At 42.7% G+C, this 21,678-nt stretch overlaps 1 protein-coding gene across 1 annotated transcript in view; it reads left to right on the top strand.

Moving 5' to 3' along the window:
* LOC124593948 (xaa-Pro aminopeptidase ApepP-like) overlaps positions 1–21,678 on the top strand; it is a 144,263-nt gene that overhangs the window by 31,237 nt on the left and 91,348 nt on the right. The window contains exon 3 of the mRNA XM_047132297.1: positions 20,472–20,651. Within this exon, the coding sequence (XP_046988253.1) occupies positions 20,472–20,651 (180 nt within the window). The remainder of the gene's footprint in view (positions 1–20,471; positions 20,652–21,678) is intronic.

Raw genomic sequence — 21,678 nt, 5'->3', positions numbered from 1 at the left:
CAGCGACGTGCAAAACAGCTGCGGGCGTTAGTTACAGAACGTTTGGCAGCTGAACAGTCTTGTCACTTCTCTGGCCAAATCCTGTAACTTGGCTCCAGATCAGTTCTGTTGGGTTCATATTGTAATGGTACAGTGGCAAACGTTAAATTTCAGTATTTGTATGGTGTGCTCGATGCTATGAAAATGATTGTTTTTCATGTTTCTACGATGCTTATCTACATCTGTGGTATAAAACGATGGACATAGTCCAAATAAAGAGTATTTGGTTTTTCATTTTTGCCTAAAAAATTACGTTTTCTTAATTCCAGCAACTTCGATTAACAGTCTTTCATAAAATATCGTTAATTAAGAATTTGTATTTGAAATGAAGACAGGAATTCCGCGTGCAATACGTAATTAGAAACAGGAAGACGTGCATTATTCATAAAAAATGATGATGAATTTCACAATTATGAGATGTAGGTATTTCAAATTGAACGAGAAATTAAAATGACTCAGACGAGATTTAAACCAGCGAACCATGAATTGTAATTGGTTATCATTCAATTACACTGCCGATTCCGATATACATCCGATGAGTAGTTGTGTCGCAACTGTATATAACACATTCTCTCGGAAAACTTAAAAGCCGATTATCTCTGTAAATTTATGAAAAACATTAGGAACAACCTATTTCTCGGCATCGTGTTCCACACGCGTTTCACTACGGAACAGGAAGCAGCTTCAGACAGTTTCATACTGCGCATTAATGGCGCGACAGAGCCAACACTGCAGAGGCTGTGACTGTACATAACTTTTGAAATAAAAAGTACGTAGCTAAAGCGTGATTGGGTAAAACATTGATGGCTGTTAACACATTTGAATATCTTAAAGTTTCATTTAATGCAACTTAGTAATAATATATCTAATACGTAGAAGGACCTACTTCCAAGAGCTTAACAAGACAAGTTCAAAATGTGTGTGAAATCTTATGGGACTTAACTGCCAAGGTCATCAGTCCATAAGCTTACACACGACTTAACCTAAATTATCCTAAGGACAAACATACACACACCCATGCCCGAGGGAGGACTCGAATCTCCGCCAGGACCAGCCGCACAGTCCATGACTGCAGCGCCTAAGACCGTTCGGCTAATCCCGCGCGGCCGAAACAGCGCAAGTGTACCTGTGCTAAGGCTTCTGACCAATCATCGCGCTTGTGTTGTTTACATCAGGTTTATTGTTATGATGAACGGAGTATAGATTCAGAAGTAAAGACATATGCTAAGTGTTTCTTAGTATCCCTCATATTAGGTAAAGTGACGAAAATCTCGGTTGTGTAAGTGAATCACTTTAAAATACTCGAGGTATTTCCATAAGTTGAAAATTGGGGTGGATGTTGGTCCTCAGATGTAAAACGTGGTGAATGACTAAGCTTTTGAGACGACATATCGTTAATATGCAGCTCACTGCACCAGTATAATCAACATTTTGTAATATATTACGCTACCTATCTTGACATCGTTTCGGTATCTGTACTAGATTAAGCAAAAGTCAGAAAACGTATGTGCGTATTTTGTGTAGGTACCTGACATTATGCACATAAGCGAATTTCCTTTCTTACAAAAGCTTACTAAAGCATTTCACATATATTCCTATGGAATCGTTGGAAAAAGTATGCTGCGCTCGAAATTGTTATCTTGTCTTCCACTCCTGTGGAAGCGGTGAATTACAAGAATTCACAGTACAAAAAGGAAAAAAAAGTATTCACTAAAGAACAGTGATTCTGTCGCTGTTAAAAGAACTGTCAATACGTTTCCACTTGCCCACATGTAAAAGAAAGGATACTGCGGAGACACAGCTTAGCCACAGTTTTCGGGATGCTTCCATTATGGAAATTGCCAGAAAAGAAATAGTATCTGGAATCCCGTTTAAGAAGTAACTGGAATCCCAGGTAACAGAACAAGGAATAAAGAAGCCAAGCTGCGCAGGGTAGCCGCTTGGTCTGAGACGCCGTGCTACGGTCCGCTGATCTTCCTCCGTCGGAGGTTCGAGTCCTCCCTCGGGCATGGGTGTTTGTTTTGTTCTAAGCGTAAGTTAGTTTAAGTAGTGTGTAAGCCTAGGGACCGATGACCCCAGGAGTTTGGTCCCATAGGTACTTACCACAAATTTCCAATTTTTCAAAGAAGCCAAAGAGGAAACTGTTTGATTCACATCAAGCAAACAAAAAGAAAGCAAAGCAAAACCTAAATACGTCGATGGAAATCCCACAGACTTTTCACTGGCCGAGTTGTGCTGAAAAGTACAATAATCTACAAACAGAAGACTGGATTCAATGTCTAAAGTGCAAGGAGTGGTGGCATGAATCCTGTTCTTTTTACGGAGGTTCTGGACACTTCATCTAAGATCTCTATTAAACAATTGTTCCCCCCCCCCCCCCAATTGTAATATTTTTACGAGGTTTTATTCACAGACCCCAGAATTGTTCATTAAATCAAATCCTGTATCAACAATAACAGAAACAAGGCATATTATGTTTATGTACTCTATAAATTAAATAAAGAAGAAAAACTGAATGGCACACGTGTTTTTCTCAAATAATAATATGCAAATTTACCCCACTAGAAACGCACTCCTACCCCACTCCTATCCCCCCCCCCCCCAGACTGGGCATTTGCATTACTTTTTTTACTAAGTACGAACTACAGTTTAGATTGCACATATGGGTTTCAGAAACTGTTATATAATAGGCAGAAGTTAGATGAAATGGCAGTTAAAATATAATTGTAATTTGTGAAGTTTTCTTCAGTATATCCCTAATTAAACCGTAAGTGCTCAATCTTGCACCATTTTACAGCGTTGAGACGTTTAACTGTCCTACAAGCAGTTCTTATACAATACCAAATAAATGTTATCTACCCTGTAGTCTCTTCTTGAACTGTCCAGCTTCTCCGTTCTAGAAAATTAGTAATATACTTTCAGCGCGTCTCATCTATCCATTTCATCGTACATATTGCAAGACACTTTCAAAAACGATCATTCGTCTGTAAATCTCAAGACAGGAATTCACTGAGCTACAGCAGGCGCGATATTTTGTTGGCTTCAAGATATGAGCACTCCAGTCGACGGGTATAACAGCCACGGTTCTGCAGTAATATCATTATTTGACAAAACAGTAATACGTCAAAAAGTGGTCGCAAAAATCTTTTGTCAAGACGGTATTCCAGACTGTCGATTCGAAGGGAAATAGATTTAAATGATATCCAATTTATCTCCATGCCTGGCTCAAAATTTATCTCTTCGTCCTCGTAATAATTGAAAAAATTATTCCAGCCAATCACTGGTACTTATAAAGGCCGATAGCGCTGGAAATATCTCAGTTACATGGAGGCGTGCGAGTACACTCCCAAGTCAAAAATAGCTAGCTGCTCGTTACGCTCGACGGACGGCGTGCTATTGTCGACATTCCGCTTTCTCTGACAGAAAAAGGCACCAGAAGTAGAGCCATGCTTTGTACTGGTAGCGGAGTACTTCCGTGACTAATCGAGCCGAGAGGTACAGGTGACCGATGCAGCCGGCGCAAAGTTGCTGCTCCGAGAAAATGTGAAATTTTAGCATTGGTCGTTTTAGATTGCTGGCTTTTAAAATGGCAACACCAGAAAGGACAGCAAAAAAACTGGATTTTACGTATTCTATGTACACAGTATAGAAGGTAGAATTATACGCAGTTAAACTTGTAACTGATTTGCTAGTACACAGGGAGCGAAATGTATTACACAGAGTTGCCATCTCCGGTAACTAACAACTAACAATAACACAGAGTAGAACAAAGCTTAGGTGACACTTGGGGATAGTAGTTTGAAAACAGGCTGCGAGGTAAGTGTCGACAAAACTAAGACAAGGGTAATGGAATGTAGTTGCTTACGATGCGTAGGGAACATATAAAAGAATGCAAGAAAAGCATTTCTGAAAATAATAAATTTCTTATCAACGAATTTGCAGGATGTCTCATGAATAATGGTCAGTTTCTTCATCTTCGACACTAAGAAACAAATCTGAACAAGTGTCCTTAGCTCTTAAGGTGTGCGTTTTAGAGCCCATGCTTACTACATTTTTTGCTTCGAATGATGGTCGCTGTCACATTCCTGAATATTGACCATTACTCCTCGGACACAGGGGCAGTGCCGGCCGCGGTTGTCGTGCGGTTCTAGGCGCTCAGTCCGGAACCGCGCGACTGCTACGGTCGCAGGTTCGAATCCTGCCCCGGGCATGGATGTGTGTGATGTCCTTAGGTTAGTTAGGTTTAAGTAGTTCTGAGTTCTAGGGGACTGATGACCAAAGATGTTAAGTCCCATAGTGCTCAGAGCCATTTGAACCACAGGGGCAGTCAAATGCACACAAAACAGATGGAAAAAAGTAAATAAACTGTTCATTATTCCAAAAGTAATTGCCAAAACTGTTAACGCATTTATCCCACTGTGAGAGAAGATGGTTGGTGCGTTCACGAAAAAATGATTGCTGTTGCCTACGGAATCAAGATTGTACCGAGGAGAACACCTCTTTGTCCGAAGCAAATCAACGGCTCCGAATGCCTTTCTTCACGGCTTCCAAAATATGTAAATCGCATGGGGGAGAGATCGTGGCTGCATACAGGATGTGTAATGGCTTCCCAGATAAATTCCTGCAGCGTAATGGAAACAACGCGCATGCCAGCTCCCGGGAAGTCATGCTGGTCTTTTTATTTCACTTTTCTGGAGCACAGCGCCACAATTAATGCACAGAGATGCGTGGGCACTTTGCAAGAAGTGAAGTGCGCCATCGAATTTAACCGTCCAGGAATGTTAACGGAGGCATCATTCTGTCGCAGGTTAATTCCCGCCTGCATGTTGGCAACGCTGTTTCGGCTACGCTGTAAAAGTTTCGCTGGAAAACGATTACGTATTTTCCATATTATCCCGATCTCTCCCTGTGCGATTTCCATATTTTTCATCTACATCTACGTCTACATCATACTCCGCAAGCCACCTAAAGGTGAGTGGCGGAAGGTACTTTCGGTACCGCTATCTGATCCCTCCAACCCTGTTTGGTATAGACAATGCATCATCCGCGAATAGCCTTTAAGAGCATCCGACGCTTTCTACTGGATCATTTATATATATTGTAAACAGCAACGGCCCTATCACACTTCCCTGTGGTACTCCGGATATGGGGAGGTTCCCTTGTCAGGTTAATTGACAACGTCTTGCTTTCAAAATCACTGAACGATTCTCTCACTGCTCTCCTTGCGCTCATTTTCGCTTAGTTCAGCTTTTGTTTGTCAGCTAGGTTTTTACTTATCTTGAATCTGAGATGAAGTGCTCTTTGTTTACGTAGCGCTTTTCTAACTTGGCTATTAAACAATGGTGGGTCTTTCCCATCCCTTCAAATCTTACTCGTAACATACTTGTCTAGGGCATATTGAACGATGCCTTTAAATTTCTTACATTTGTTTTCCACATCTTCGTCCTAATCACAGAATATTTGCTGCTGACTGTTGACGTATTCTGAAATTTGTATCCTGACACCCTTGCTGAGCAAATATATCTTCCTACGTTTTTTAACATTCGTTGTAGGATCCGTCGTCATAGATGCTGTCACAGCCTTATGATCACTGATACCTTCCTGCACCTTAACTGATTCGATAAGTTCAGTTCTGTTTGTTGCTAGGAGGTTTAAGACGTTACCCTCACGAGTTGGTTCTCTATTTGCTCAAGATAATTTTCGGACAAGACATCCAGAACAATGCCACACCAATCCTGGTATCTGGCACCAGTTTTGATAGCATAATACTCCGAATTTATACCTGGTAAGTTGAAGTCACCCCCTATTACAATGGCGTGATCAGGAAAATTACTAATGATATTCTGCAAATTCTGTCTGAAGCGCTCTACAGCTGTAGATCCTGACCCAAGTGGTCTATAGAATCCAATCACTATTTCTGACCGTTGTTTGACACTCAGTTTCACCCACATTAATTCACATTCGGAATCCGTGATATCCTCGCTAGATTTTATCGAATTTTTTACTGCAATAAAAACGCTGCCACCATTGGCGTCTAACCTATCCTTACCATAAACATTCCAATCTGAACTTAGGATTTCGTTGTTACTGACGTCTGGTTACAACCAGCTTTCTGTTCTCAATACTATCTGTGCATTATTACCTTCAGTAAGAGGTACTAATTCTGGGACCTTTCCTTGGATACTCCTGCAGTTTACTAAAATCATGTTAATCTTTTCTATCTCTGATCTACGAGGGCCACGATTCTCTGAGGTCACTGTGGCTGATTTAGCAGGCAAATCGTCTTTGATCCCAAGGGAGGGGTTTTCTAACTTAAAAAAAAACCCATGTGCACGCCACACGTACTCCGCTACCCTAGTAGCCGCTTCCTATGTGTAGTGCACGCCTGACCTGTTAAGGGAAACCCTACATTTCTGCATCCGATTTTTGGAGCCCAGAAGCCAAACATTCGTGGGCGTCGATTTGCTTCCGTCGAAGAGTTGCACTTCTGGGTAAAATTATTCTTCCGTAGGCAACCACAAACATTTTTACGTGAAAGCTCCGAGCGTCTTGTCTCACAGTAGGATAAATGTTATGGCTTACCTTTGAAATAATAAGCAGGTTACAGTTTACTTACTTTTTTCGAGTCCTCCCTCGGGCATGGGTATGTGTGTTGTCCTTAGCGCAAGTTAGTTTAAATTAGATTAAGTAGTGGGTAAGCTTAGGGACCGATGACAGCAGTTTGGTCCCATAGGATCTTACCACAAATTTCCAAAAATTTCCTATGAATACCACAAAAAAAGAAGAAAAAGCAGGTCTTTTGAAGCGTACCAGTCAGCGAGCAATTTTCGTACATTTTCACACGAATTGAAGCGTTATTCAGCGAGAGTGTGTCTAGAGTTGCAAATAGATTATAATCGGACAGAGCCAAGTCTAGAAATTAACCGCACGCCCTAGTATTTACCAACTAAACGCCTCGATCGTTTCTCTGACCCGTTCTGCTGTGTTATATGGGGCGTTATAACGGAGCAATATGACTTTGCGTTGCATTTTTCCATATTCCGGTTGTTTTTCACGTAATGCTCGATTTAAATCGATCATTTGCTGTTGGTAACGTTCAGTGTTAACGGTTTCATCAGGTTTTAGCAGCTCATAATAGGTGACACCCTTCTGATCCACAAAACACAGAGCATTGTCTTCTTTCCAAAGCGATTTGGTCTTGCAGTGGATGGCGATGGTTTGCTGGATTCACCCATGATTAACGACGCTCAGCATTCCCAAAATATTCCATTTTTCATCACCTGTCACTCTTCAATGGAGAAATGGCTTTCTTTTGTATCTGGTGAGCAGCATTTCACAAGTGGTCTTTCGATTTGCTTACCGTCTTTCATTCAGTTCGTGTGGAACCCATTATCCCACTTTCTGCAACTTTCCCGTAGTTTTTAACCTAAGAGAAACGGCTTCCTGCGTCACGTTAAATTGTTCCTCGAGTTTCAACCTAAGAGAAACGACTTTCTGCGTCACATTCAATTGTTCCGCGAGTTCCTGTTGAGTTTGAGTATCATCTTCATCCAATAAAGCATGCAATTCGTTGTCTTCGAACTTTTCCAGTGGTTTCCCGCTCTCGTCGTTTCTCACGTCAAAATCGCCACTTTTGAATTTTTTGAACCATTTTCGCCGAAAGTTTCGACAAGCATTCGATGCGATTTCGCAGCAGTTTTCTTCAAATGATAACAGAAAACCAATGCTGTCCATAAAGCGTAGTTCGTAGGCACAAAACTCGACATGTTTACAGGTTTGAAACAGACACCGATGTATGGAACTTGGTTTACTGGGTGTTGACATTTATCGTCAGCCGTTTCTTCAAATGATAACAGAAAACCAATGCTGTCCATAAAGCGTAGTTCGTAGGCACAAAACTCGACATGTTTACAGGTTTGAAACAGACACCGATGTATGGAACTTGGTTTACTGGGTGTTGACATTCGTCGTCAGCCGTTACAGCAATCAGAAGGCGCTGCAGACGCGGTCTCACGGGCCCTACACTGACGGCTAGAAATTCCGGTTTCATACTTCTACACACTGAATAAAGCCGTGCAAACTACTCTCGTAGATACAGCGCGTCTCGATGTCAGAGCTGCAAAACCTAATAACTGAGATACGCAAAGGTGCAGTACGTTCTCTAAAAACATTGCAATCAATCTTGATTCATAATTTTTGACAATGGTTTTAAGTAAATTGAAAAATTACTGACTCTTTGGATGTGGACAATGATTCTAGGTTAAATGGACTCAATAGCAATCTCATACCATTTGCGTTAATGAAATTTAATGAAACTTCAATAATAGTTTTCTTCGGAAACTGTGATCCAAGGATTACAAAAATTAAGCTTCACGTATATGATCTTTCCTTAAACAAAATTCCAAAATCAATTTCTTAAATCCATTTCTCTCACAATGATCCATAAATAGGGAAAAAAAGTATGAAAAGCAAAATGATTCGTGGTCTGGATGTCTGACGAGCCAGGAAATCTGCATTATCAAACCGCTGCTACAAATAAAACAAACTTAATCTTGCCTGTAATCCATTCTTCACAAAGAGTATGATCGTACCACCACAAAAATCAATCCTTTTTCTTGTTAGTATTCGTAAAAGACATTGTTTATAACTACACCCGAAGATATGCGAGATAGAATTGTCAGAGCATGTGCTTCGATAAATGCCGAAGTAATAAGGAATACCTCTCAATCCTTGAAAAGAAGATTGCAGCAATGCATTGATACCAATGGTCATCACTTCGAACACTTTCTGTAAAAGGACCTTCATTCCACCTTTTTGACATTCGTTGACCTTCAAGAACCTTACTGTTACAAATCATTGGATTCGTCTCCATAGCCGCTATCAGAAAATAAGTACCAAACTATAGCATCCCATTTAAAAAAACAAAGTTGACCTTCATGTCTCTGAAGCGACCCCACTTAGCAACAACAAACCAACGTCACTTTATGGCCCCCGCTGCCCCATGCAACTATTGTCCCACAAACTTTTCAGCTACTGTCGTACTTTCGGAGTTATTCTAGGTGACAATAGTTAGAGACTCACCCTGTTTACAACATTGTTAGTGGAATATCATTTATAAAATGTGAAATAAGTTCCATCTTGTTGTTTTTAGTATAAATAATGATAAATTAAAAGCCGGACGGGGTGGCCGTGCGCTTCTAGGCGCGTCAGTCTGGAATCGCGTGACCGCTACGGTCGCAGGTTCGAATCCTGCCTCGGGCATGGATGTATGTGATGTCCTTAGGTTAGTTAGGTTTAAGTAGTTCTAAGTTCTGGGGCACTGATGACCACAGAGTCCCATAGTGCTCAGAGCCATTTGAACCATTTGAAAAATTAAATGTGTTAACTGTGTACCTCCGGACTCCTTTTCTCCTTCTTTTTTATTTATGTTCTTAGTAGTTATTGTTAGTGTTAAATGTACCGTATGAGGGCCAAAAATACTCGTCTTCTTCCTATGTGATCCAGGTAAGCCAAAGCGTTGGACGCTCCTGCGCTAGAGGGCTTAGAGATGTCTAGCTTTCACTTGAGTCCTGGAAGCCGGCCTTTTTCTTCCACCAGTTCTGTTGGAGCGATTAACTTCATCTCCGTCTTCCCTGACGTTGAGGACTTAAGCGTAACCCTGGCACAGACGATCAAAAGGTACTGTCACACGGGACATTATAATGCGGCCTTTCCAAGTACTGATGCCAGATATATCTACAACTTCTACTTTCACGAGCAATGGTCTTAGGCGATATTCAACCACTTAACTCCAGCGATCTTCCCAGGTCTTTGCCCCATCGGTCTGGAGACCTTGCTGTTATCTCCAGGATGTCATTGACCTCGATCACTGATCTGACGTCTTCTGCCTCTTTTTTCTCTTTCCTTATAAACCACTTTGTTTATTCTTGAGGTGACCAGGTCTCACAGCCATGTCAACACGGAGAAGATGCATTGATGAAAAATTACTTTTTTCCGGTTTTGTTGCCATGTTTGACCTGATGATAGTTATTCCTTCCAAATGCTTGCGAGCCTAATTAGATGCGTCAAAAGATTTCTGCTCTTATGTCTCCAGTCATATTTACAAGTTGGCCAAAGCAGATGTGTTCTCTGACAGTATCCAGCACTCTATTTTTGATTTGTATGTTTCCTATCGTGTTCCGTTTATTGACATAACTTTTGTCTTTCAGTCCCCCTGCCTGATATTCCGAGGCGAGATCGGACGTCGTATGTAACTGTTCAAAACATGTGCCAATAGCACAACGTCGTCTGCGAGTCTCTTCCTGTTGATTATAATTCCCTTTTCCTGCCAGTTCAGTTTTTACATTCTCATTTCCGAGACGGGAGAGAACAGTTTGGGACATCATGCGATCATTTTGTTTCGCTCCTCTGTGAATTGGAAATTCTTGAATTGGGTCTCTGACTTTAAAAAAAGCTGTAGACGTTTCATGTATATTTTGCAGCGTTTTATTATTGGTCACTACGACCACTTGCTAAGCAAAGGGTTCAACGACAGCAGGATGGCTAACTGAATCACTGGTCTTTTCACAATCTACAAAAACTGTAGTAGACACTCCCGGTATTTGTTTGCTCTGCTTATCAGTTCCCAGATAACAAAAATGTAGTCTAACGTGCGGAAAATGCTGCGTAATCCAGACTTCTCAATGGGCTGAGTTGCGTCAAAGATGGGACGGACAAGATTTAACAGTATCCTTATAAAAGCATTGTGCAGAATACAGATTAGACATACGGGAGGATAGTTTTGTATGTCGTAAATGTTTCCTTTCTTATCGAGCAATATTATCATTAGTTTGTTCAAAAAATGGTTCAAATGTCTCTGAGCACTATGGGACTTAATATCTGAGGTCATTAACCTAAGGACATCACATACATCCATGCCCGAGGAAGGATTCGAACCTGCGAAAGTAGCAGTCGCGCCCTTCCGCACTGAAGCGCTTAGAACCGCTCGGCCACACCGGCCGGCATTGGTTTGTTCCATGAGGCTCGTATGAATGCCCAGTTACTTGTTGTTGTTGTTGTGGTCTTCAGTCCTGAGACTGGTTTGATGCAGCTCTCCATGCTACTCTATCCTGTGCAAGCTTCTTCATCTCCCAGTACTTACTGCAACCTACATCCTTCTGAATCTGCTTAGTGTATTCATCTCTTGGTCTCCCTCTACGATTTTTACCCTCCACACTGCCCTCCAATGCTAACTTTGTGATCCCTTGATGCCTCAGAACATGTACTACCAACCGGTCCCTCCTTCTTGTCAAGTTGTGCCACAAACTCCTCCCCAATTCTATTCAATACCTCCTCATTATTTATGTGATCTATCCATTTAATCTTCAGCATTCTTCTGTAGCACCACATTTCGAAAGCTTCTATTCTCTTCTTGTCCAAATTATTTATCGTCCGTGTTTCACTTCCATACATGGCTACACTCCCTACAAAGACTTTCAGAAACGACTTCCTGACACTTAAATCTATACTCGATGTTAACAAATTTCTCTTCTTCAGAAACGCTTTTCTTGCCATTGCCAGTCTACATTTTATGTCCTCTCTACTTCGACCATCATCAGTTATTTTGCTCCCCAAATAGCAAAACTCCTTTACTACTTTAAGTGTCTCATTTCCTAATCTAATTCCCTCAGCATCACCCAACTTAATTCGACTACATTCCATTATCATCGTTTTGCTTTTAATTGATGTTCATCTTATATCCTCCTTTTAAGTCACTGTCCATTCCATTCAACTGCTCTTCCAAGTCCTTAATCTTTCTTCTAAGATAAGTCGTAAGATCAGTATTGCCTCACGTGTTCCAATATTTCTACGGAATCCAAACTGATCTTCCCCGAGGTCGGCTTCTACTAGTTTTTCCATTCGTCTGTAAAGAATTCGCATTAGTATTTTGCAGCTGTGGCTTATTAAACTGATTATTCGGTAATTTTCACAGCTGTCAACACCTGCTTTCTTTGGGATTGGAATTATTATATACTTCTTGAAGTCTGAGGGTATTTCGCCTGTCTCGTACATCTTGCTCACCATATGGTAGAGTTTTGTCAGCACTGGCTCTCCCAAGGCCGTCAGTAGTTCTAATGGAATGTTGTCTACTCCCAGGGCCTTGTTTCGACTCTGGTCTTTCAGTGCCCTGTCAAACTCTTCATGCAGTATCATATCTCCCATTTCGTCTTCATCTACATTCTCTTCCATTTCCAGAATATTGTCCTCAAGTACGTCGCCCTTGTATAGACCCTCTATATACTCCTTCCACCTTTCTGCTTTCCCTACTTTGCTTAGAACTAGGTTTCCATCTGAGCTCTTGATATTCATGCAAGTGGTTCTCTTTTCTCCAAAGGTCTCTTTAATTTTCCTGTAGGCTGTATCTATCTTACCCCTAGTGAGATAAGCCTCTACATCCTTACATTTGTCCACTAGCCATCCCTGCTTAGCCATTTTGCACTTCCTGTCGATCTCATTTTTGAGACGTTTGTATTCCTTTCTGCCTGCTTCATTTACTGCATTTTTATATTTTCTCCTTTCGTCAATTAAATTCAATATTTCTTCTGTTACCCAAGGATTTCTACTAGCCATCGTCTTTTTACCTACTTGATCCTCTGCTGCCTTCACTACTTCATCCCTCAGAGATACCCATTCTTCTTCTACTGTATTTCTTTCCCCCATTTGTGACAATTGTTCCCTTATCCTCTCCCTGAAACTCTGTACAACCTCTGGTTTAATCAGTTTGTCCAGATCCCATCTCCTTAAATTCTCACCTTTTGGAGTTTCTTCATTTTTAATCTACAGCTCATAACCAATAGATTGTGGTCAGTGTCCACATCTGTCCCTGGAAATGTCTTACAATTTAATACCTGGTTCCTAAATCTCTGCCGGCCGGAGTGGCCGAGCGCTTCTAGGCGCTACAGTCTGGAACTATGCGACCGTTACGGTCGCAGGTTCGAATCCTGCCTCGGGCATGGATGTGTGTGATGTCCTTAGATTAGTTAGGTATAAGTAGTTCTAAGTTCTAGGGGACTGATGACCTCAGTAGTTAAGTCCCATAGCGCTCAGGGCCATTTGAACCTAAATCTCTGTCTTACCATTATATAATCTATCTGATACCTTCTAGTATTTCCAGGATTCTTCCATGTGTACAACCTTCTTTTATGATTCTTGAACCAAGTGTTAGCTATGATTAAGTTATGCTCTGTGCAAAATTCTACCAGACGGCTTCCTCTTTCATTTCTTTTCCCCAATCCATATTCACCTACTATGTTTCCTTCTCTCCCTTTTTCTACTCTCGAATTCCAGTCACCCATGACTATTAAATTTTCGCATCCCTTCACTACCTGAATAATTTCTTTTATCTCATCATACATTTCTTCAATTTCTTCATCATCTGCAGAGCTAGTTGGCATATAAACTTGTACTATTGTAGTAGGTGTGGGCTTCCTGTCTATCTTGGCCACAATAACGCGTTCACTATGCTGTTTGTAGTAGCTTACCCGCACTCCTATTTTTTCATTCATTATTAAACCTACTCCTGCATTACCCCTATTTGATTTTTTATTTATAACCCTGTATTCACCTGACCAAAAGTCTTGTTCCTCCTGCCACCGAACGTCACTAATTCCCACTATATCTAACTTTAACCTATCCATTTCCCTTTTTAAATTTTCTAACCTACCTGCCCGATTAAGGGATCTGACATTCCACGCTCCGGTCCGTAGAACGCCAGTTTTCTTTCTCCTGATAACGACGTCCTCTTGAGTAGTCCCCGCCTGGAGATCCGAATGGGGGACTATTTTACCTCCGGAATATTTTACCAAAGAGGACGCCATCATCATTTAACCATACAGTAAAGCTGCATCCCCTCGGAAAAAATTACGGCTGTAGTTTCCCCTTGCTTTCAGCCGTTCGCAGTACCAGCACAGCAAGACCGTTTTGGTTAGGGTTACAAGGCCAGATCAGTCAATCATCCAGACTGTTGCCCCTGCAACTACTGAAAAGGCTGATGCCCCTCTTCAGGAACCACACGTTTGTCTGGCCTCTCAACAGATACCCCTCCGTTGTGGTTGCACCTACGGTACGGCCATCTGTATCGCTGAGGCACGCAAGCCTCCCCAACGGCAATGTCCATGGTTCATGGGGGGGGGGGGGGGCCCAGTTACTTAATGAAGTAAAAAATTTTGACAAGTGTTCGTAAGTGTCGTCAGCAGCAAATTTCAGAATACCAACAGGCAACTCTTCGTGACCATGAGCAGTGACCTTTGCCTCTGTAATCTATTGATGAACTGACATGTTCCACGTCGTAACGTGGATGCATTGGTGTGCATAACTTAAGGACGAAAGTAACTTCCGCATGATGTGTGACTGCCAAGTAACTTAGCACGATGAAACTTGGATCCTAGGCGCGCAGTCCGGAACCGTGCGACTGCTATGGTCGCAGGTTCGAATCCTGCCTCGGGCATGGATGTGTGTGATGTCTTTAGGTTAGTTAGGTTTAAGTAGTTCTAAGTTCTAGGGGACTGATGACCACAGCAGTTGAGTCCCATAGTACTCAGAGCCATTTGAGCCAAACTTGGATCATACATAGTAAGACTACTACAGTATAGTACGCAATGAAATAAACAGAAATTACATTTTTATTCACAGAGAGTAATTATGTGGAAGTCACTGCAGTTCATAATGGTCCCTAGAACATTACAAAAGGTGGGGCATGGTCCGTAATAGGATGTGATCAGCACGGATGGCTGTGCATGCCCTGCATATGTTCCAATGCTGGCCACAAGATTGGCAAAGAGTTCTTGTGGGAGGGCGTTCCATTCCTCCAACTGCGTGGTTATCAACTGCTGGACGGCCGTTGGTACACTTGAACGTGGTGCAGTATGTGTTCGCAAGGCATTCTGCACGTGCTCTATGGGATTTTATTCGGTGGGACGCGAGTCGTGTTCGACAATGCTGGATGCACTCTCATATGGCGAGAAGTGGGAACAGGAAAAGCAGCCAGGAACAATGTCGAATGTGATCGTTTTTATGGTCCAGGTGTATGGCGTGGAGAGGCATAATGTTGCATGGGCTTACTGAGCTCCAAATCTTTAAAGACAGTACACTCATGGGCGACCTTACCCTTCGACCGCTTCCCACTACTGACCCCCTAGCTCTGAGGGGAAGGGAAAAATATAGTGTAGTCAAGAATTTTTCTTTGAAGAAAATGATGTAAATGCCCAGAATGAAATTTTCACTCCGCAGCAGAGTGTGCACTGATATGAAACTCGCAAAGGTCCCGAGCTCCAGTCTCTGTCTGGCACACAGCTTTAATCTGCCAGGAAGTTTCACATCAGTGCACACTCCACTGCAGAGTGAAAATTTCATTCTGGAAACATCTCCCAAGTTGTGGCTAAGCCATGTCTCTGCAATATCGTTTCTTCCAGGAGTGATAGTACTGCTAGGTCTGCAGAAGAGCTTTGGAAGGTAGGAGTCAAGGTCTGGCGGAATTAAAGCTGTGAGGACGGGTCATGAGTCGTGATTTGGTAGCTCAGATGATAGAGCACTTGCCCACGAAAGGCAAAGATCCCAAGTTCAAGTCACGGTCCGGCACACAGTTTCAGTTTTGAAAGAAATATCGATATCATGAAGGTTTTTAATGGGGTCGGAACTAGAACTTTTTTATGGTTACTTACAACCCACCATTTGTCTTCCAGAATTTTAAAAATACCCCATACCCCCAAGTATGTCCACCCCCAGTAGCCGAGTGGTCAGCGTGGCATAATGTCAGTCCTATTCCCAGCTGGGTTAGAGATTTTCTCTCCGGTCAGTGGCTGGGTGTTGTGTTGTCCTAATCATCATCATTTCGTCCCCATCGGTGCGCAAGTCGCTGAAGTGGCGCCAAATCTAAAGACTTGCACCCAGCGAATAGTCTACCCGATTGCAGGCCCTAGTCACACGACATCGCACCCTCAAGTATGTCCCCTCCCCTTACGAACTATCCTATGGGACTCTTGGGTACACACACCAGTCACCATTAGTGTCACACTGCACTCTTTCCAAATTTTCGTCTTTTCGGGGTAGCTCTCGGACCTCACTTCATTTTCACGGATGACAGTGTGCAACTACTTCGAACTGCGCACGTAGAGGACTCTAGGAACGAGAGGATATTCGGTGAATGGTTGGGCTGCCTGTTCCCCTGACTTAAATACCATCGAACAGGTGTGCGATTCGCTGGAGGGGGGGGGGCCTCGTGTTGCAGCATGTCCACGTGCACAGACCATATAACATTCTTAGCGGTTGTTTTACTCATCGTATCTGGCAATCTGTCGCAGCATAAGTCCTAAAACAGTAACTGTAAAAAAACTATTAAGTTATTTTTTAAATAATTAATTCTGTTTTTTGTTTCTACTGAACATTTATTATAATCTCAAATTAATTGAAAGCATCTTGATAAATCTGAAACAAGTTGTAATATACTTACAATAATGAAATAAATCTGCACAACAAGCTACATGCTTTCTGTCTAAAATCCAAAACCAGACTGACTCCTATGCCAATATGGCTACCCTTATATATATATTCTAAACAATCCCGAACAATCCTCGGCATTGTTTAGAATCATTTTTCGATTAATTAGCAATTAAAACTCTCATCCTAAAACAAATGTCACATTTTAAAGATTACCTAGATTCTTATATATTAAATACATTAGTGAATTCTAATCTTTATATAAATTGAAGCACATATAAACACTTAGGTATCGAATGTTAACAATACACTTGTTATATTTACAACTTACAGGAGATTCATATCATATAAAATGTTCCTACCACTTCACAGACTTCTACACATTAGTGTAATTAAGATTCTGTAATCATTTCCTTCGTAACCTTTTCACAAGTACATATTTCCATACACCTCTATGTCAGAAACTACTGTTTATGGTTAAAATTTATGCGTTTTTATTAGTTTTAATTGGACTGTTACGTTTCAACCACCATCCAGTAGTTGTCAACTGTGCTGATGGAGGAATGCAATGCTCTACGACAAGAACTCCTTACACACCTGGTGGCTAGCATGGGATCACATAGCAGCACATGAGTTGCCATCCTTGGCGATCAGTCTCTCTACTAAGAAGCCGTGTTGCGCCTTTTATTACGTCCAAGGGACTAGCAAGTATCGTGATGACTTCAGTGTAGTTATCGTCTTTCAATAAAAGCGTCATTTCTGTTCGTCTAATTCTGCATTTCTGTGTGTTATCTTCTGCACTACACTGCCCTGTGACAACTCTTTCTGTGTACGGTCCACGTTCCATCGAGCTACAGGGTGGCTCACGAAATCTGTTACCAATTGTTTCTTTCACAATTTACGACGCACATTAGACATCCAGCTGGGATCCAGCAGTACCAGCAGAGCTTGGAAAAACAAAGGAGTTACGAAATGACGTGTAATTCACGATACTGCCGCTAGGAGACCTGTAAGCAGCAATGGCTGACAATGGAAGACTGACGACACAGCAACGATTGGCAATTGTGTTACTTTTCCATGAAACGGAAAGCCTTGTTGTGAGTCAGAGGCGTTTTCGACAACAGTTTAACACACGATGGGTCCCTTGCAAGAAGACCATCCACAGGTTGTACTATAAATTTGTACAGGTAGGAACAGTACTGGAAGCGAAGCGACCTCGGCCTAAGCCTGTTTGTTCACCGTAGAATACTGAAGCGGTACGAGTTGCTGTACAGAGAAGTCCTGGGAAATCGTGTAGAAAGGCAGCAGTGCAACTGGGAATATCCAGACGCTCCGTTCAACGCATTCTTAAAAGTGACGTCCGTATATACCCTTACAAGATGACCTGTGCACAGAAGCTCACTGAAGAACACAAGCAGCAGAGATTACTGTGTGCTCGGCGGGCGGAGGATAGGGAAGAAACTCTCAACAACATTTGGTTTTCAGACGTGGCGCATTTTTATTTAGATTGTGTGGTTAACAAACGAAATGTACGCTTTTGGGCCAATGAAAACCCACAAGTGCTTCATGAACGACAGCATTATGCTCCGAAGATTACAGCGTGGGCAGCAATTTCCAGTCACGGCCTTATTGGACCCTTTTTCTTTGAAGAAACTGTGAACAGCGAGCGTTATTTGAGCATGATTCGCAATAGCTTCATTCCACAGCTTCTTGCTACTGCCCTGCCCTTCAACACACAGTGGTTCATGCAAGATGGAGCAAGGTCACATACTGCAAACACTGTGTTGGAGTTTTTACACGAGCATTTCGACATGCGGATCATTTCGTTCAGGTTTCCAGGTCGCTTCAATGATGGACAAAATTGGCCCCCCAATAGTCCAGACCTCAATCCATGTGACTTTTTTCTTTGTGGGTACCTAAAAGAAAAAATTTTCCCAAAACGTCCACGTGATTTAATGGAGCTCAGAAGACTTATTCTTCAAGCTTGCAGTGAAATTACGGAAGAAATGTGCCGTAGGGTAATCACTAACTTCAGTGTTCGTTTGAAGGAAGTTAGGAAACGAAATGGTGGACGTATTGAGCATGTGCTGAGTTAGAACAAATCTCCATGGACGGCTCTTCATTGTAGTATATGTTCCTTTCGGACTGTATTAACAATAAAGTTTACGTTCAAAAACAAAATGGTAACACATCCGTGCGCCACCCTGTACGTTACTGGTCAGTGACGCATCATGCGAAATTTCCTTTCGTCCTTAAATTTTTCACAGCAGTGTGGCTCGAAACAGCATATCCAGACACTCCGGGATGATGATGGCATTGAAACAGAGGATTACACGCGTAAAGCTGAAATACTAAACACCTTTTTCCAAAGCTGTTTCACAGAGGAAGACCGCACTGCAGTTCCTTCTCTAAATCCTCGCACAAACGAATAAACGGCTGACATCGAAATAAGTGTCCAAGGAATAGAAAAGCAACTGGAATCACTCAACAGAGGAAAGTCCACTGGACTGTCGGGATACCAATTCGATTCTACACAGAGTACGCGAAAGAACTTGCCCCCCTTCTAACAGCCGTGTACCGCAAGTCTCTAGCGGAACGGAAGGTTCCAAATGATTGGAAAAGAGCACACGTAGTCCCAGTCTTCAAGAAGGATCGTCGAGCAGATGCGCAAAACTATAGACCTATATCTCTGACGTCGATCTGTTGTAGAATTTTAGAACATGTTTTTTGCTCGAGTATCATGTCGTTTTTGGAAACCCAGAATCTACTCTGTAGGAATCAACATGGATACCGGAAACAGCGATCGTGTGAGACCCAACTCGCTTTATTTGTTCATGAGACCCAGAAAATACTAGATACATGCTCCCAGGTAGATGCTATTTTCCTTGACTTCCGGAAGGCGTTCGATACAGCTTCGCACTGTCGCCTGATAAATTAAGAGCCTACGGAATATCAGACCAGCTGTGTGGCTGGATTGAAGAGTTTTTAGCAAACAGAACACAGCATGTTGTTATCAATGGAGAGACGTCTACAGACGTTGAAGTAACTTCTGGCGTGCCACAGGGGAGTGTTATGGGACCATTGCTTTTCACGATATATATAAATGACCTAGTAGATAGTGTCGGAAGTTCCATGCGGCTTTTCGCGGATGATGCTGTAGTATAAGAGAATTTGCAGCATTAGAAAATTGTAGCGAAATGCAGGAAGATCTGCAGCGATTAGGCACTTGGTGCAGGGAGTGGCAACTGACCCTTAACATAGACAAATGTAATATATTGCGAATACATAGAAAGAAGGATCCTTTATTGTATGATTACATGATAGCGAAACAAACACTGGTAGCAGTTACTTCTGTAAAATATCTGGGAGTATGCGTGCGGAACGATTTGAAGTGGAATGATCATATAAAATTAATTGTTGGTAAGGGGGGTACCAGGTTGAGATTCATTGGGAGTGTCCTCAGAAAATGTACTCCATCAACAAAGGAGGTGGCTTACAAAACACTCGTTCGACCTGTATTTGAGTATTGCTCATCAGTGTGGGATCCGTACCAGATCAGGTTGACGGAGGAGATAGAGAAGATCCAAAGAAGAGCGGCGCGTTTCGTCACAGGGTTATTTGGTATGCGTGATAGCGTTACGGAGATGTTTAGCAAACTCAAGTGGCAGACTCTGCAAGAGAGGCGCTCTGCATCGCGGTGTAGCTTGCTCGCCAGGTTTCGAGAGGGTGCGTTTCTGGATGAGGCATCGAATATATTGCTTCCCCCTACTTTCAGAGAGTCGTTCTTCCCGCGAACCATACGCGACTGGAACAGAAAAGGGAGGTAATGACAGTGGCACGTAAAGTGCCCTCCGCCACACACCGTTGGGTGGCTTGCGGAGTATAAATGTAGATGTAGATGTAGATGATATACACAACAGGGGACTAGCTAAGCAGCGCTACGCGCCGCGTGTTCGCAGAGCGAGTACGTGGCGGACCACGACCGGCGGCGCGACTACGTGAGCGGCTTCACGGGCAGCGCCGGGGACGCCGTGGTGACGCTGGAGGCGGCGGCGCTCTGGACAGACAGCCGCTACTACCTGCAGGCTGAGGAGCAGCTCGACTGCAACTGGCAGCTCATGCGCACCGGCGACTCACAGGTAGGTACCCAGCAAGCCCCCACTGTTGTGAACATTTATCTTTTTGTTTCTGTAGCTTCAGCACACGGTAAGGAATTCATCTCTGGAACACATTAATTTAGTAGATGTGGTAGCTGATGTTTGCATACACAGTAGTTGCAGTTAGATTGAAGCCAAGTGTTGTGACGACTTCTTACACAATGGTTAGGAGAGATGAGTTAGTTGGTGTGCCAACTGACATCATAGGAAAGCTGGACAGGAGCAGAAGTGATTAGCGAACAAGTTAACACGGTAAACAGAAGTTTTACTTTCTCCAAGTGTATGAAGACTCATTACAAATAATGCAGCAAGAAATGAAGTCCAGTGCTCAACATCAACAAGGAAGAGGCTCTCTGGACTAACCACGAACGATCGTGTCCTAGCGAAGAGGCTCTAAGAGTGAGTGACCCGAGCAGCTCCCAACGACCGTCCTGTATCGTGGCGGCAGAGGACGCTTGTGGTAATGAGCTGCTGGAAGTATGGCTCAGTCGGTGCACACCATTGGGTCTTCCAGATCTTGCACAACTGCTGTCGGCATCTGGTGGAAACTTCCAACTCTGTTGCCAGCTTTGGAACGCCTGTGGGGTGGTATTGATACGTGGTACCACACTGAGGTTGTTGTGCTCCTCAATCCTGAGACTGGTTTGATGCAGCTCTCCATGCTACTCTACCCTGTGCAAGCTTCTTCATCTCCCAGTACCTACTGCAACCTACATCCTTCTGAATCTGCTTAGTGTATTCATCTCTTGGTCTTCCTCTACGATTTTTACCCTCCATGCTGCCCTCCAATACTAAAGAGGTGATCCCTTGATGCCTCAGAACATGTCCTACCAACCGATCCCTTCTTCTAGTCAAGTTGTGCCACAAACACCTCTTCTCCCCAATTATCTTCAATACCTCCTCATTAGTTATGTGATCTACCCATCTAATCTTCATCATTCTTCTGTAGCACCACATTTCGAAAGCTTCTTTTCTTGTCTTGTCCAAACTATTTATCGTCCACATTTCT

This window comes from Schistocerca americana, chromosome 2 (assembly GCF_021461395.2).
Source record: "Schistocerca americana isolate TAMUIC-IGC-003095 chromosome 2, iqSchAmer2.1, whole genome shotgun sequence".
Lineage (NCBI taxonomy): Eukaryota > Metazoa > Arthropoda > Insecta > Orthoptera > Acrididae > Schistocerca > Schistocerca americana.
This window is presented reverse-complemented; position numbering and strand designations above follow the sequence as displayed.